Source organism: Lissotriton vulgaris, chromosome 3_1 (assembly GCF_964263255.1).
Source record: "Lissotriton vulgaris chromosome 3_1, aLisVul1.2, whole genome shotgun sequence".
Taxonomy (NCBI): Eukaryota; Metazoa; Chordata; class Amphibia; order Caudata; family Salamandridae; genus Lissotriton; species Lissotriton vulgaris.
In genome coordinates this window covers 1,237,885,432-1,237,903,075 of record NC_141689.1, presented here as the reverse complement: position 1 = coordinate 1,237,903,075, position 17,644 = coordinate 1,237,885,432, and the positions used below count along the sequence as shown (strand labels likewise).

At 46.9% G+C, this 17,644-nt stretch overlaps 1 protein-coding gene across 1 annotated transcript in view; it reads left to right on the top strand.

Moving 5' to 3' along the window:
* PRAG1 (PEAK1 related, kinase-activating pseudokinase 1) overlaps nt 1-16,728 on the top strand; it is a 137,665-nt gene extending 120,937 nt beyond the window's left edge. Inside the window, exon 6 of the mRNA XM_086961710.1 lies at nt 14,746-16,728. Within this exon, the coding sequence (XP_086817836.1) occupies nt 14,746-15,780 (1,035 nt within the window). The 3' untranslated portion in view covers nt 15,781-16,728. The remainder of the gene's footprint in view (nt 1-14,745) is intronic.
* Nucleotides 16,729-17,644: the final 916 nt, after the last annotated feature.

The window sequence follows — 17,644 nt, the reverse complement described above, 5'->3', positions numbered from 1 at the left end:
TGTTAGCGCATGCGGGGATCCAGCTGTTGAGTTTTTTTTATGGCTATCAGCAAGTCATTGTTGTGCTCCAGCTGGTGCTCGGAGAGGGCGGAAGCGCATGGGCAATCCAGTGGTGGTAGTTCTGTGATTGTGTGGGATGAGTGCACTGGAACTGACGAGGGCGTGGTAAGTGCCAGGTCATAGTTGCTGGAATTTTGACTGTGATGTTGCTGATTGTCCAAGGGATCTGAATAAAGACGGCATTAGCACCTCGGGATTCTCTCTGGAAACATTCCTGCGTGGATTGCATGCACACGGTTTTCAATGAGGAATTGAGTTGTATCTTCCTCTAACCACGCCTGGCCGAAATTTCCTTTAAGGGGGTGTAATCTCACGTAATTTCATGTTGCGCTATTTACTCGAAATTCCAGAAATTAAGGTATTATGCCATGTCACATAATTATGTGCTGTTTACATCAAAAATGTAGTGCAACCGCACAAACAGTGCAAACGACCAGAATGCAACTGGGTGCTGTTATAGTGCTTGTGTTTTTTTGCACTATTATTTGTTTGTGCGAAATGCTTCCTCATATCCAATATGGATGCAAGGATGCATTTCACAGTAAAATATAGCATCAAATGCGAGGTTCACTTTTTGTGTAATTTCTTGTAATTTTTCCAAAATTTGGCATTATTACACAAAAACATATCACGTGAATTTCGCACACCATACTTATAACCATTTGCTTTCTCCCAAAGGTACACAGTTTTAGAGCTTCTTGGTTTTAGAAGTATATGTGTGAAAATCATGTAAGGAAGAACGTGTTATGAACTTTAAACTCTGGTTTTTGCTAATAATTTACTTCTCCCTCCACTCCCATAATTCCTAATTAGCTCTTGGTAAGGCAATGTATTTTTCTCTAGACCGCTTTCTTTAGAAAGAGTTGTGGTGTGGAGCATTCAGAGGTAGATTCTAGGAGGTATGTGGTGGCTGTCTGCATGTGTAGCTGTCAGCATTTCTGTGGAACAATAAATAAAGGGTTTTGGTCTTCAACATGCTATTGAATTTCTCTGCTAGTTGGTAATCTGTGAGAGAAGGAGGCATTAAATGAAATTAACGGCCTAGGTAGGAAGCGTGTTCTCCTCAGTTATTTCTTCCAGTGGATGCTATTTTTACTTTTGAATTCCCCTGGCAGCTCTTGCGGTTTATTTAAATACTTCTTGCTCATTTTGAGTTTAGAAGGGCTGGCACTCACTTGCGTGGCTGTGGGCAGTAATCCCCATCTATCACCGGGTACAGAAGCCTTCCCACTTTCCTTTTGTTAACATTGTACAGTGCTTTTTTCCTATCTTTGGTCTTGCAGACACTGTTGATGTGGTGTATACACAAATGCTAGGTTTAGTCATGCGCTTTGCTAACATTCAGTGACTGTTCTGAGCTGCATTTAGATCTCGCTGGCTCCACCCTTTTCCCTACCTAAAAGAGTTTGCCAGCTATGCAGCAGTGTGCTTGTCCTTTTACCAAGAACACATTTCAGGTAATGTGATGGGAGAGCAGAAATTCTTCACATGTAATTGTAATTGTATTTATGTAGTAGTAGTAGTAAAAGGCTTTATTTCGATAAAACATATCTTTAAAAGCAAAACATAGCACATCAGCTTAAAAACCACAACATGCACAGTATTCATTCAAAACAATTATGTAAATAAAAATATCCGTATTAAATTAGATTAAAAACACTTAAAAGGGTCTAACTATAATGGCCATAATTAAACAATGTCATTAAGCCTTTTGGATCTGATGGACGAAGCCCATCTTAAAAATTTAGACAGACCACACACAAACAAAGGCCGAGTGTCTGACATCAGAATTCGCATTGCAACAATGTAGTGTCTGGTGCCTAATTCTCTGCATATTGGTTTTAGGCAACTTTTTCTCGGTGTTTTGTATGCCGGGCATTCGAATAAAAGATGAGCAACAGACTCAACTCTGGACATGCAAAATAAGCAAAAGGGTGAGGTTTGAAAAGGGATCTTCCACTGTGCAGTCAATTCACCAACTGGGAGGGTTTCTACCCTAAATTTGAAATACAAGGCCTGATCAAAAGGCTTTAGAATAATATCGAGATAGTGTTCCGGAAATGCCAAGTCTTTAATCCTGAGAAACTCAACAGTAGCTCTGCATGGTTTTGAGTATGAACAGCATTTACTGGAAACCCATCTCCAGTAGAGCTCCTTGAGTACACCTTTGGGTGGGGGGGGGGGGTTGGGGGGGGTGAGCAGATCTAGAAGCCCAGGCATCCCCAAGCCCCAACTCTACAAGCAAAGATTTTACATCTTTAAGCCACTTGATTTTGGACCAACCTGGCGTTGACATTACTTCCGACAACCCATCCACATAGTTGGCTAGTTCTGGGACTCGCCATAGACGGGCCCATAGAAATGGACGGATTTGCGCCTGGTCTTTAATCGAGCGGCACCCCATATCAAGTAGCACAGGTAATGTCGGGTTACTCTGAGGGAGGGCCAACAGATCCTTCAAAAATTTGTTTTCAGACCTGGATAGCTGGTCTAGATTATAAGTACCCCAGAGTTCTGCCCCATAGAGGGCCGCGCTAACTCCTCTCGCCTTGTATATGTCTATAACCGGGGCAATAGGTTTAGATGAGGAAGAACGCTGTTCCTTTAGGAGTGCCCCCACTACCCTTTTGTGGCAACAACATCTTCTGGAGATGTGGGTTCCACTGCATTTTGTCTGATATGCGGATACCTAGATAGTCCAATTCCGCCACCCTTTCCAGGGGCACAAGGTTCAGGGCCGGAGGACGCCCAAGATTCGTGGGGGGGGGGGGGGGTTCAGCACCAGGTATTTCGTCTTGTCAGTATGGATTAAGAGCCCTCTACAGCTACAGAAAGATTGGTAACTATCCAAAAGGCTCTGGAGGCCCACAGGGGTCTTAGAGATGAGGAGGGTGCCGTCAGCAAATTGGAGAGTTGGTATTCGCTTGCCCGCCAGGGAAGGAGCGTCGGATGGATTTTCCAACAAGTGCTCCACTACTCTGTTCACATAAAGGGAAAACAGAGTGGGGGCAAGGACGCAACCCTGGCGGACACCCCTATTCACTGGGATTCGTTTGGTCTTCTGACCCTGGGTACCCCACCTCACCTGAGCAAAATTTCCAGTATGGAATCTTACCAATAAAGATAAGATATATTCGGGCATCCCCATTTCGGATAGTACACCCCACAAAAGGTCCCGGGGCACCAGGTCAAAGGCAGTCTTCAGGTCGATAAAAGCGAGATAAAGACTGCCTTTGCCTAGTACGACCTCCTTCCAATATAAGAGCAGTAATCTGAAGGCCTGCTCTATAGTCCCTGTGCCGGTCCTAAAACCTGCTTGATAATCTGAAAGGATTTTGTTATCATCAACCCACTGCAGCACTCTCCCAAGGACCACCTTTCCAGCGACCTTCTGGGTGGAATCAATTAAACTTATTGGGCGGTAGTTGGAAGGGTCGTCCCGACACCCCTTTTTGAAGATCGGGATGACCTCTGCCCCCTTCCATGAGTCCGGGATTGCCGCACCGTTATTAATGGCATTCAGTAGAGTTGAAATAAGTCTCCCCCATTCGGTAAGGTTAAGACGGAGCAAATCCCCTGGTATCCCATCTAGGCCTGCTGCTTTATGAGGTACTAAGGATTTTATCACATTTTCCACTTCCTTGGGTGTGAAGGAGTGGGCTACGCTCTTCCCAAAGGGGACCATTAAAGCTGGTAAGAACGTCCCCTGCCTAACATCCAAATCGGTGGTATATAAAAGCGAAAAGTTATCAAACCGCGTTTGACCGGTAATGTTGCACGTGATGAGGGTGCTATCGGGCCTATTCCTAGCCCTTACTAACTTCCAGAAGCCACTAGAATCCCTTCCAGCACTGCTTTTTTTAGATCTTGCCAATACTGGTCCTCCCAGTCTTTCCTAGCTTCGCTAATGGACAACTTATATTCTTTCCTGGCCAGCCGGATCAACTCGGGGGGGACTTAAGTTTGACTGCTTTCACGAGAGCAGTTTTCGTCTGCCGGCATTTTTTGGAATACTAACCCGAATTACCCTTAGGTCTCTGGCACTCCCTTCCAAGGGGACCCTTACTATGTATTGTGAATAATTTGCCCAAATCAATAATAGTATCGCAAAAGAGTGCAGATAGTTCTGATGGATCCAGGGTAATAGTGTCCAGCTTGGTCACGGCCCCTGCTATAAGTGCCCCTATATTCTGGACCTTTCCCTCCTCCATGACAACTTTGCACCATTTGAGGCGCCTCCCAGAATTTGACAAACAAATTTCTGAGGTTGACAGTATTTTGGGGGGTTCCAGCGGACCGTTAATATGCGACCACAAAGAGTGCAAAATCAAAGAGAGCGGGTTATGGTCACTGACCACAGTGGGCAGGACCTCCATGTCATACAAGAAGCTCCAGAGCTTGAAATCCAAGAGGATGTAATCTATTCTTGAAGAATGATCTACCCTGTTGAACGTGTGGGCTCCAGAAGGGTCCAAAATTGTTCTACCATATACCGCCCTCAGTCCAAATTCCAAAGTTAAGGTGTTAAGCTGAATGGCCCGTTGGGACCACCTCTTTATGGGCGAGATTGTTAAAGATGGTATACCCATCCTAGCATCCTGGTCAAAGATGTCTAAAATGTCCTCTGCCGCAAAGGGCTCAAATGTACAATTTAAGTCCCCAGCGATCAAGACATACATACTATCGCTACACTGTCTAAGTTCGCCTTCCATCATAGCGATTATTGGAGAAGGTGAACCACCTTTAGTACCCCTAGCGTAAATATTAAATATTTCCAAAGTACGCCCTCTCCTGGGCCCCCTAATTGAAATCCCTAACAAGTCTGGAGAATTGATTTCTTTTTGCCTAATGCGACAGCCAAGTAAAATCGAAACCCATATGAGGAGGCCTCCTGAAGGGCGACCTCTCCCTGTAGGGGGTGGAATTGCTGGTACAAAAAAAGTAGTATAACCAACCTTATGACAGGGCTCCATGCTCCAAGTCTCTTGAAATACACATATCGCAAAGGATTCGATAAGCGTATTCCATTCAGGGAGATCTAGCTTTCTGGAGATGCCCGCTATATTCCAGCTAAGAATCCTAACATCGGAATCCACCACTGCTGACCCGACAGGGGGCTGTGTATCAAGCATGCTGGTCCTGATTAGGGTCTCCAGTGGTGTGCCATCAGGCTTACTGAAGGAAGAGTGTCAGAAGCTCGCATACTCGTAGGAATTGGAGCATTTGGCAGGGATAAACTGTCAGGAATATGCGTGAGCCCAAGTGGCACGCTATGCTCACCCAGCTCACTACACCCAGAGATAAGTACTCCAAATAATGACCTTAAGTAAGGGGAGTGTGCACCATGTCAATAGCCCCGACCCATCCCGTGTTCGTCTAGGTCTACGTTGAAAGTAGGGGCCATATGATTATAATGGAAGTTTGGATAAAAGCCTCTTTCCCTCCCGCCCCGATGCTGATAGCGTGCATTCGGGGAGTGTGCTGTTTGCAGTTGGAAGTAGCTTAGGTCATATGTGCCAATACCTGATCTACTATGGTCATAGTGATAGTTGCAGATATACCTTGCGACCCTGGCATCCCTAAAATTAACCAAAATGCAATCTCCCGGTGTCTTTAGTCCTATTTCCAACCCAGCTGACCCTTCTAACATGAAGGACCTGACCATAAAGTTGGCATGGGAGAGGTTTGTTCTCATTTAACCAAAAGGTAGTTTTGTTTTTAAGCTCATTGTATGATTCTTGTTTGCCGACTTTCAGCTGTGGGACCCCTGTAAGCACAACTACAAAGGGTAGGCATTCTGGCGGTAAGTTAACATGAGGAAGGTTAATGTGATCATTTGTGGCCGGGACAGGCTTCTGTACAAGTGCAGGAGGAGAACGTCTATGGCCCCCTCTAACTTCCTTTATCGTATTGGTAACCTGACTCAGCGTGGATGCACTTTGTCGGGGACTTTTTTGCCCTTTTGCCATGTTCGAATTAGAGGGTGATCTAGTTGGATTACCAATATGGGTTGAAACAACTGCTACTACAGCGTTCGCTCCCGAATTAGGTCCATGGTCTACCTCTGGTGCTATTGGTGCCCTCGTCTCTGTAGGTGTGCAACCCACCCGAGAAACTTCCTTCGCATCAGACGTGACCTCCCTGTTCTTGGAGTGAAGTTTGATTAAAGACTTGAGGGGGAAAAAGTTGTCGAGAGTGGCTTGCTCAAATCTATCCAATCTCTCCGTCAAGACCTTCACCCTCTCAAGTACAGGGAGTATTAGGGATTTCATCAATTTCTCTATCTGGGCAAGTGGGGGAATCTGGGGTGAATTACCTGTGTTAGAGATTGGCTTTGGGCTTACATTCTCCAGCTCTTTTAGAGTGCGCATAGACTGACCACTGGACGAGGAACTTCCTCCTCCTCCAGTTGGCATAAAGTTTGCAGTCCTCCAAACCCCAGAGATTTCACAGTTCCCTTAGAGCCTTTTACCTTAAACTTCTTAGAGGTTTTGGGACAACCACCCCTTAACCCACTTATGACTCTTTTCCTTTTGGTGGGTGCTACTCTCGCTCCTGTGACAGCCACTGACTCTAATTGCACAGGAGAGCCCTCGGGGATCAAGGGGATACTGGTTAGGGCTTGATCCTCAGGGGATAAGGATATGGCATGCCCCGATACAGATGAAGTGCCTGATTGTCTACGAGGTTCTAAGGCATTAAGCCTCTCCAGGCTAGCCCTTATAGAGCCTGATCTTGGAAGGACTATGCCAGGAGTGGCTCCATCAGTATGCTCAACGGTATTTGTAGGGGAAACCGCCAGTGCCAGAGGCCCTAGGGATGAACACTTATGGTTTAAGGGTTCGAGTGAAAGGCGGCGCTCTGTTATGGCAATTTCCTTCTCGAGCACCGAGAAAGTTCGGATGATAATCTGGTCCAGTGTGCCACTCACACGCCCACCCCCCCACCCGCTTACCCTTTCCTGATCGGGTTGTCATGGGCATGAGCAATACACTTTACCTCGAATAAAGCTGCACAAACAAGTTCGTAGTTTAAGACAGAAGCAAAGCAAATCGTCCAAATACCTATCGGAAGACCTTAGGATGTGCCAAATGTTAGAGGGACGGCCCAGCCCAGCCTTGGCCAGCCCCGGACGGCCACAGACGGCCCGCCCTTTGCCCAGGCTTCGCCCGGCTCGTCCCGTGCGCATCCCGTGCGCGTCCCGGGATGCACGGTGAAGGTGCTGATTTTATGCACCTGGTGAGGGCGTTGCGGGCGGGTGTCACTGTGCCCCGGTGCCTTCTGGGCAATGTAGTCACCCTCTGCTGCTACACGCTGAGCCCCCAGATGCGAGCGTTTCCCGCGAAGCGGGAAATGCGAGAAGTGATGGTACTAGTGTGTGGGGGAGTGCGTGGTTCACCTCCAAGACGTGGCCCCCGCTGCCGCTGTTGCTTTCAGTGTCCAAAACTGCACAAAGTCGGTGAAGGTGCTGATTTTATGCACCTGGTGAGGGCGTTACGGGCGGGTGTCACTGTGCACCGGTGCCTTCTGGGCAATGTAGTCACCCTCTGCTGCTACACGCTGAGCCCCCAGATGCAAGCGTTTCCCGCAAAGCGGGAATCGCGAGAAGTGATGGTACTAGTCTGTGGGGGGGTGCGTGGTTCACCTCCAAGACGTGGCCCCCGCTGCTGCTGCTGCTTTCAGTGTCCAAAACTGCACAAAGTATTTATATAGTGCTTACTAACTCTGACGAGGCATTGAAGCGCTTTTCTGCAAGTTGCACGCTACTCTGGAACCCAAAAAGGATAGTGGTGGATTAGTAAAGTGAAAAATTTGTGAATTTGAGCGGTGGACATGCGAGTCTGTAGGTTGGATTGAATAGAATAATGGAGGGACAGAAGAGGTAAGAGTCTAGAAAGTTATTTAGGGATCATAGAGAACCCGGACTCCTGAACGTTGCAAGGACTCTACCAAAGCACATTGTCAAATGCTGACGACAATCCCCTTTCAGCACTCAATGGTGTATCCCGCTGAGACTGTTGTATCTGCAGCATACATATAAGAAAGACATGTTTCCAACTCCCTTGAGTTGTATGAATCTAGGAAAAATCTCCCTGCTCTACCTTATTGACATGGACAACTCGGGCTAAAAGCCTCCGATGGAGAGTCTGCAGCGTCAGCTTAGGTGGGGAGGCTTTAGAGTGGTCAACATTTCTTTTGTTCCAATTAACTATAATCACCTTTACTTGCCAAAGTCCAGATACCATAGGGCTTTGGGGAAGGATGGGAAATTATTTCCTCAATTCGCCAAAAATGATATGTTTGACTGGGGCTCTCATTCATTAAGTTTCTTCAGCTACTTTGAACATCCGGAAAAAAGTACAAAGGGAGCACGGTTTTCAACTATGTCGAATTAAACAGCAATATTTTTAAGCAACTCAATGCTCTCAAGGCCAAGTTGTCAGGTAAATCTCTAGAATGGCTTTCTGCAGAAGGTTCAAGAAAGCCAGTTTGATGACAACCCTTTTAGAATGAGATTACAATTAGGTTTCCGACCCCCCCCCCCCCCCCCAATTTGTTTGTCATGAAGGCAGTTGAGTGAGATACAGTTTATGTTGACCGGAACTTATTTGTCTGATTACTGCTGATTGCTGGTCATGTGTGCTTATGCAGTGAAACTGCTGGTTTATGCCACCCTAATGCATAGATTAATAACACGTCCATTATTTTGGGATGGGTCATGGTCATTATGAACTCTAGTGTCTTTACCTCTATCTTGATGTGATTAAAGGTTAATTAGTCAGATGCACAAATAATTACACGCTCTTCAGTGAACCCCTAAAATCCAAACAATTTAGGCTCCGTTTCTAATTGGACCTTTCTTATTCCTGGGGGGAGGGTGGGAAGCTGGGGGCTCAGAGGTGGGGGTGTGATTGGGGTTTAGGGGATGCAAGTATCCACCCAACCAGACGGGCTGCATCGTCACATCCAATGTCAAAGGGGAAGTCACAGGAATCTCATTAAAAGTAGAGTCTCTGTTATACGCTTTGCCTATCATTTTCATGTCACCAAAACTCACTGCTGCCCTTTGTGCTTTAGAAGGTTGGTGCCATGTACGCATGATGCCCATGCATTTTCTACTGTTCTTTTGGAATTGTTCTGTGTTCATTTCTTCAAACATGTATTTCTCAGCTGCAATGTGTAGGTTGAGCAGACGAGAGACTGGTGTTACCACATTATGCTGCCATTTTAGTGGTGACAAAATAGAGCCCTGGAAAGGTTCATGATAATTCCTTCCAAAAGTTGCCACACTCTAAACTCTAGAGCTTTGTCTTCTTCTTGGTTCTTTCCCTCAGTGGAAGGTGAAGATCTCCACGCTTGTTCTGATAGTCAGAAACACACTGACAGACGTCCACATAGATCATGCTCTTTCCATGAAGCAAACCAGACTCACCTCCGTGCTCGTCATTCGTTCTCCGATGGGGACGTTGCTGGAGATGCTCCTGGTTGGAATGTATAGTGTATGTGCTTGACTGAGCGAAAATTAGGATTTTCACCTGGCTGCACTTTAAACCTGTAATTAGGATGGGTGGAGTGAGTGATGAGCTGATGTGGCACCCTCTATACACTGAAACACCAAAAGGTCCGCTGAACACAACTCTTTCCATATTCTCAGATTCCTTGGCGGGAAAGAGGTTACGCTGTAGGGCATGTCTGAGAGTTGTCAGACAGATCTGTGGTCCTGAAGTAAACAAGGACCTTTCAGTTATCTGTGCCAGGCTAGCCTGTCAAGCCTCGGTCGATCTAAAACATGTTATTACTACCAAAACTCACATTAACTGCAGATGAAAGGCAGCCTAGACAGGAGGAAGGCTGAATAATAACTAAATGTTTGTCAGCTTCAAAGCTGCAGCAAAACATCACATGTTCAGAGGTCTTAGAGGGAATTTCTGAAGAGATGGTGGTGCCCGTTGTAGGGACCTCTGCTCTACAGGTAGGAATGCGCCATATGTCTGCAAAACAGGAAACAGGTATCCAGTTTACAAGACTGCAACAACACAGTGAGTCATCCGGGTGAGGCTTGTGGGGCAACTTTGTGCGTGTGTGTGTACATGCAGCTTGAATTTGGGAATTATGTTCTTTATTGGGCAAGAACTGCAAGTGTTCCTCTGGTTTAAAAACCCTGTGGAGACGATTTACAAAAGGCAGAGAGTTTTCAGGGCTCTATTACATGCCTCATGTACCCCCGGGACTCAGGACTTCTATTTATTTGTTCTTGGTGCAATCTTATATAGCACGGTCATTACCTGAAGGTTTTAGAGCACTTTTCATAAGAAGTTGAAGTTACATATCACATTTAGGTTTGGAATTGCACAGGCATCACAAATGGAGTCTCAAGATACACGAAGGTGCAGTGTTGTAGAACAAGCTATACATATACGGTGTGAGAATAATAAGCAAATCACCGTGCAATCCATTAGTCAGAAACTCTCTCAAGAAAAGATATGGGTGGAAGATGCTTACACTGGCTCTATGTACATCCACTGTGCATAAATATTACGAAACAGGCCTCGCTAAATAAGGGAGCATCGACCTATTGTTGGTAGTGAAGATTTCAGTGAAGAGAACCGACCGCTTAGGTCTGGCCTGACAACATAGGCCTCTGTTGATCTATCGTTTCCAATGCTTTACAATATACATAGAGTGCACTTTGGCTCCTCTGAGAAGAGTAATTATCCCTCACATCATTCTGTGGCTTACTTTATGTATCAGGCTGCCCCCTATACAGGGATTGGATTTTAACGCATGAGGGACTATTTTAAATGTCTTCACACATTACATTTTCTGTTTCAAGCATTGTGTATAAAAAATATTTTCGCTGCAGCAGGATTTTTTAATATTTAGTCAGGACTCAAAATTCAGACCTCTAGGCTTTGCCAGGCTTCTTTTATTTCTACTAGGTGACCCTTTAAAATGAGAATGGAGGATGAGTGACGTGTGTGTAGCTGTTAAGTGGGGCTGTTCCCTATTCATGTGCTGCAAAAGTCCACTGTGGTTTGTGAACATTGCTTTTGAACAACATAAGTGAATGAGGTGTGTTAGCCATATGCCGCTGAGAGCATTGCTTGGTCTTAACAAGCCCTAGGCATATCCTTGAGAATAGAAGCGACTGGACTAGAAGAGAGCGGCCAGCCTTGCAGTGGACTGTGAATAAAAACAGACTCCTGATTAGAGGAGAGTGAAGGACTCGACCCGCTACTGGACTCTAGCTTAGCAATGCTGAAGCCCAATTTAGCTGTGGTAGTAGGTTTAAATCAAAGGTGCAGTGTAAAAAAGTGAGTGGAATTGTGAATAGCTGATGGCATGTGTTGGACTTGGCCCTTCTGGCAGGTTCACCCCTGAACTTTTTGCTTTAAATGGTGACCTGGTGATGGTGATTTTTGGTTTGTGCGCACTTTCACTGTTTCCCAGTGGAAAGTGCGTGCTCACTCTGAGTGCGTGGAGTGAGGTTGGCCTGCCCTCCCATAGGAATGCATGGGGAGTGTCTGTGTCCCTGGTAGTTCCTGATGCGTGAGGTGTGCATGCACGAGTTTGGTATGTGCGAACTTGTGAGAGTAAATGCTGCGCAATGGTATGTACGGTGTGTATGTGTCTAGTGGGGAAATGCCACTTCTAGACATGGCTGTACGTGTGCTAGACATGGCTGTACGTGTGCTGTGAGGGTGCTGGAGTGTGATTGGCTGGAGCTGGCTGGTGAGCCTGGCTCCAGGAAGGCTGGATGGGTCTGCCCGGTGGTGAGTGGGAGATTAGCATGCTGATGGCTGGGGAGGAGTGTACTTGTGTCCTGAATGAGGATGGGTTTTCCCCAGACAATGCTGGCTCCGCCCCCTGTGGTGCGACTGATGACCCTAGCCCTGCCAGTGAATGAAATGGGTGGTTGAGCCATCAAGAGTGCTCCAAAACCAGCTGCGACTGGTTTCTCCCCCACCCTGCACCCTTAGACAAAGGAATGTGGTGTATAAAAATGGGGCTGTGTCCCCACAGATGTTGTTCTCTTCCAGGATCCTGCCTGAAGGGGCTGCTGCTGTTGCTGGGCCAGAGGACCGCCACTTGGATTGTCTCCCTGCCTGGAGACCCAGTGAGCTGGCTCTGGGCCCAGCTTTGCCCCCTGCCTACCTAAGGACTTGCTGGAACTCTGCCCTGCTGAGGGCACCTGGGAGCGCTTTGGACTTCCCCTGTAGCGCTTGGGAACGCTGTATTCCTTTGCCTAGCGCCTGGGAGCGCTTCATTTTACTTATAGCGCTTAAGAGCACTTTATTTGGCTTGTAGCGCGCCAATTGCTGTGCAGGTGCCCACCCTGCTCGTGGTTGCCAGATCGAGTGCCCACCTCGATTGGAGTATTTATTTAAGAAAGCCGGTGCCCACCAGGCATTGCCCCGGTGATTTGCAGCTGTTTTTAAATTTAACTCGAGGGAGCCATCCCCTCGGTTAATTCACCCCCCGCCTGCAAGTGCCTGAAACGGGCCGCCGCACTGCCCGCGACGACCCGGAAGTGTTAGGGCCCGTCTACCAATCGCAGCGCGGCCCCGACCAACGAACCAGAAGTCCCGCCCTTCAGCTGCAGAGCGAGAGAGAGCCGGCGCCTGGACTCCCCCCCCCCCCCCCCCCCCCCCCCCCCCCGGGCTCCCAAGAGCGAGGGAGAGCCCCGGAGAGAGAGGGAGAAGTGTGGAGAGGGAGGCCCCGAGGAGCGGGAGCTCCCGTGAAGAGCCGCCCCCGGAGAAGTGAGAGCCGCCACAGGACCGGGTGAGTGACTGCGCAGTGGTCGTTCCAAAGGAGGGGGAGGCGTCGGGGCACATTGCAGGTGCCCGCCCCCGTGCTCTCCCCCGAGTGGGAAATTGTTGTTAGAGCCCGAGAGGCTCTTGGGGAGCAGTCAATTGTTTAGAGCAGAGCCAGGCCCCGAGTGCCCATTACAGGTAGAGCAGGAGGGAGGCATCGGGGCGCATTGCCGGTGTCCGGCCCCCTCCACCAGTAGGGCCGATTTTCCTGAGGGAGGCTGGGAGGGTAGAGCGGCCCCAGTAGTCAGCGGGTCGCTCCCCCAGCAAGGCCGCATTCTAGTTTTAGAGCCCTGAGAAGGCTCCCCGCCCCCGAAGTTGTGTGCAGAGCCTAGGTAGGCTCTGTGGGGATTCTTTACTACGAGCCCAGAGAGGTTCTTGAGGCCACATTAGTTCTTAGAGCCCACGAGGGGCTCAGGTGCATTATTGTTGGTTGAGCCAGAGAGGCTCAGGAGACAGTCAGTTGAGCAGAGCCTGCGAGGCTCCAACGTTGGCCCCATCAATTGCTTCACAGCTGCCCAGCACATCGTGGGCAGCTGCCACGTTTAGGCCCCTGACTGTGGACACAGGGCGTCCTAGCCCTAGAGAGGCCAGTTGGCCTAGGGACTGCCACAGGTGGGGGCTAATGTGATTTATGCGCTATTGTGTTGTCCTGCACCGCTGAATGTATTGTTGATGCATCATGTGCCTTGTTCCTTACACCTCTGAATGTGTTGATTATGCATCATTTGTTCTCCTGTGCTGCACCTCTGAATGTGTTGTAGATGCATCATGTGCCTTGTTCTTGCACCGCTGAATGTATGTTTATGCATCATGTGCTTTGTCCCCAGGTCTAGGCCCCTACAGGTATTGTGATACTTAGGTGGTTTTTCTCCTAGTACAGGTGGTGCTAGTGAGGTCCTGGTTACCAGTAGTTACTGGTTGTGTGCTAAAGTGATTTTACATTCTATATTCTATGTTCTAAGTGCTGATTCTACCTAGTGCTAAGTTCTAAAAGTGCTGATTCCTGACAGTGGTCCATGTGGCCCTGTCTTGTACATATCCCCTGTAAATTCTGCCCGTGCCTGTTGGCACATTGTAAAGTGTGTGTTTTATCTAATGTGTTTTGGTGTAATACAAAGGCTATTTTTATATATAACCTTGTGTGGAGTTTCCTTTGTGGCGGGCCTTGGGTGTTGTTGCTGGGGTGCGTGCGCAAATACTTAACTCACATCGCCTCCAAGTTTAGCCTTGCTGCTCGCGCCACGTTACCTAGAGGGTGAGCAGGGGTTATCTTGGCGTGTAACTCCCTTGCCCTGACTTAGGAGTGGTGGTCTCTGACTGACTTTGGCGCAAGCCCTGGCCAGCCGGGGATCCCATTTCTAACAGCATGAGACTAGGGAGGAAGGTTGGAGGGTTTGTGTCTTGGTTTGAGGAGACGATCAACTTCAATCCGTATCAAGTGCAATTGTAAAAGAAAAGGCAATGGGCTCAAAATCCATAAATTTTGAACTCGGTTGTAAAAGTCAGTGGGGGCATATAGCAGTAAGCATAACAGAAGTGTTAGTTCATGTTCGTTTCGCCTTCTGCTTCTGATCACACAGGGTGTAAGCATTTCACTAGCACACGCCAAATCAGACACATATGTTGTATTCCCATACAAACTATGTTGCCAATAGACTATCTGTAGAAAGCGAAAGACCCCTCAACATAGTTTTAAGTTGTTAAATGTTACTGCGCATATCTGGGACTTGGGGAAGGGATATTGGGAGGAAAATGAGGGGCATAAACTCCTCTCTCCCTTGCCAAGCAGGAAGCCTCTAGCCGCTCTTTTCCTTGGAGCCCTTCCTATGGATGGCAATTAACTTTTTCTCATTTTTTGTTGTTGTTGCAGATTTGTAAACCTGAGAATTCAAAGAGCCCTACATATTGCAGTTTATCGTTACCAGTCCACTTTAACATTCAGCAGGACTGTGGACATTTTCTCGCCACTGTACCATCCAGTATGTCACAGTCAACAAAAGCATCAGCCGGCTCTTCTGCCACCAGCAGCGCCCCTCAGGTCCATGCCAGCGGAGAACAGGAGTGTGTTGTCGTCATCACCCGTGAAGTGCCGCACCAGACCGCAGCTGACTTTGTCAAAGACTCTGTGTCCTCCCACAGCTCGCAGCCAGAGGCCTATGAGCGCCAGGTGTGTTTCCTGCTCCTGCAGCTGTGCAATGGCCTGGAATACCTGAAAGAACATGGCATCATACACCGCGATCTCTGTCTGGAAAACTTGCTACTTGTCCATTGTCCATCGATCATGGGCAAAACGACCACGGATGACAAACGCTTGCCAAGGCTCATCATCAGCAATTTCTCAAAGGCCAAGCAGAGGTCTGGGGCCAGTAACTCAAAGTTAAAGCGAGATCAGGCCCGGCTTGCTCCTGAGATTGTTTCTGCTTCACAGTACAAGAAGTTTGATGAGTTTCAGACTGGCATTCTCATCTATGAACTCCTGCACCAGCCAAACCCCTTTGAGGTGCGGGCCCATCTACGAGAGCAGGAGTACAGCCAGGAGGACCTCCCGCCAGTGCCCGTCCTCTCGCTCTACTCCAAGGGACTCCAGCAACTTGCTCACTTGTTGCTGGAGGCAGATCCAATCAAGCGCATCCGCATCACTGAAGCAAAACGGGTGCTACAATGTTTACTCTGGGGTCCCAGAAAAGACTTGGCAGATCAGCGACTCAGCAGTGAGGAAGCGCTGCATGGTGCCCTTCAGAACTGGATTGACATGAAGCGGGCCCTGCTGATGATGAAGTTTGCAGAGAGGGCCGTAGACCTTGAGCGGGGCATAGAACTCGAGGACTGGCTTTGCTGCCAGTATTTAGCATCCACTGACCCTTGTTTCCTATTCCACACTCTAAAACTTCTCCACCTCCTCTGAAGGAACAGGGGAAGCACAAGCACTTCAAAACCACACTACGTGTGGAAGCACAGACACTGTTAAAATAGCATTATAGCCGGGTGGTAAATGACCTTCCCATGCGTTATAGGCCTGAACCATAGACAAGTACCTATAACTGGAGCGGAGACATATAACAATCATTATCACCCAAAGCAGAAGGGCTGTATTGCTATTAGAACACTCCGCCCACCGAAGGCAGTGTGTTCTAAATGAAACAGGAAGAAATAGAGATGTGGGGAATGTTGCAGCAGAGAGACTGTATTAGCCATTTTTGGACCTCTGCCATTCCATTGTCTTTAATAGAGCTCTCAATATTCTAAAAATTGTTTATTGCGTGTTCCAAAGATCGTATGGTTGCCATGCAAGGCATGGTAGCATTTACCAGAGAGTTCCCCTATCAAATGACTGCAGCGGCATTCACACTTTGCTCTTTTCATTGCCTTAAAAGGAAAAGTTTTGATCAGTTGGTGTGACACAGATTGCTGACTTCCACAAAGCAAAACCATGGGAACCCTTCTTCATGACATCAGGCCGATGCCAAAATATGGAGGAATGTTTCTTTGTGACATCACCAATATGAACCCATGTAAATGCAGTTTATGGCTTCCACAACATGCAAGGACCTATTTACTTATAAAACTTAGAAAAGTATTTATTTTTATAAAAAAATCTATGATAAGCAATAACTTACTAAATCCAAAATGTATCAACCCAAGAACTTTGTTTTAGTCAGAAAAATTCTGGTACAAACCTTTGTGTTGAAACAAATGCAAAACTGAATATCTTGGTTGTTCACCGTATCAATTCTCATTGGTTAAAGAAAAAAAGAATATGAATCATAAATCCTTGGCAGGTGCTTATTTTTTTTTGCCATTGTGATGTCCATGTTTTTTACGAAATAATAAAGCTATTTGATGTTTGTCAAAATTCCTGCTGTTCAGCACTTTCATGCTCTTCATTTTGATGTTATAAATTAATCTGGAAACTTTCTTCAGCTGCAGCAACAAACTGTAAGGGGATCGCTCCATGAGGGGAATTACACTTTGACTAATCTTTGCCAGTCGGTAAGACCATATCATGGCAAAGCTTTTATCGAAAGGTATGGATCTTTATATAGTGTGGTAAACCCCTGCATTGCTGTCTCGCTGTTCGAGCTTAATATTCGTATTTCCAGGAGGAATGGTGACTGGGTGAAGATGATGTGGTACGTCAAGAGAATCCACAGCTGGAATCCAAAGCTCCTCTTATAACACATGTTCCTTCAATACCAGATCACAAATCTCCTAGGAAAAAACCTATACACTGCTTTCAAGTATAGGAAAACAATTTTATGTTGTCATATTCACATCTACATATAAAACGTGGTGGTGGTGTAGAGTTTTTGTCACATGGCAATCTGAGACTGATTGGCAAATATGTTAAGCCTAAACTTTACTCAAAGGTTTAAACAGCATTTTGAGTACATTTGCTTTGTTGGGCTCAAGGCTGTGAATTTCTGATTTACGGAGAAGGTGACCTCCATGGGAGTCAGCCTGCCAGTCATGCTATATTTGGTTTGTCAGCTGCTTGTGTAATTAACAAATTATCAGTAACATTTCCCACTGCCAAAGCTTACCAATATGTGATTGCCTTGAAAATGACAATTTGGATGAGTGTTGGGCTTTATCTTTCAACTAATATCTTTTTTAAAGAATGGTGGTGCTCGGTGTGTTCATTCTCACAACTCAAAGAATAATTAATAAAACCACAGAATAAGGGGTGAATGAATGAAAAAACTAAACATACCTGAAAACAAGCTATCTCCATTGCATTTCTTATTTTTTGAAATTTCAGTGAATCAATG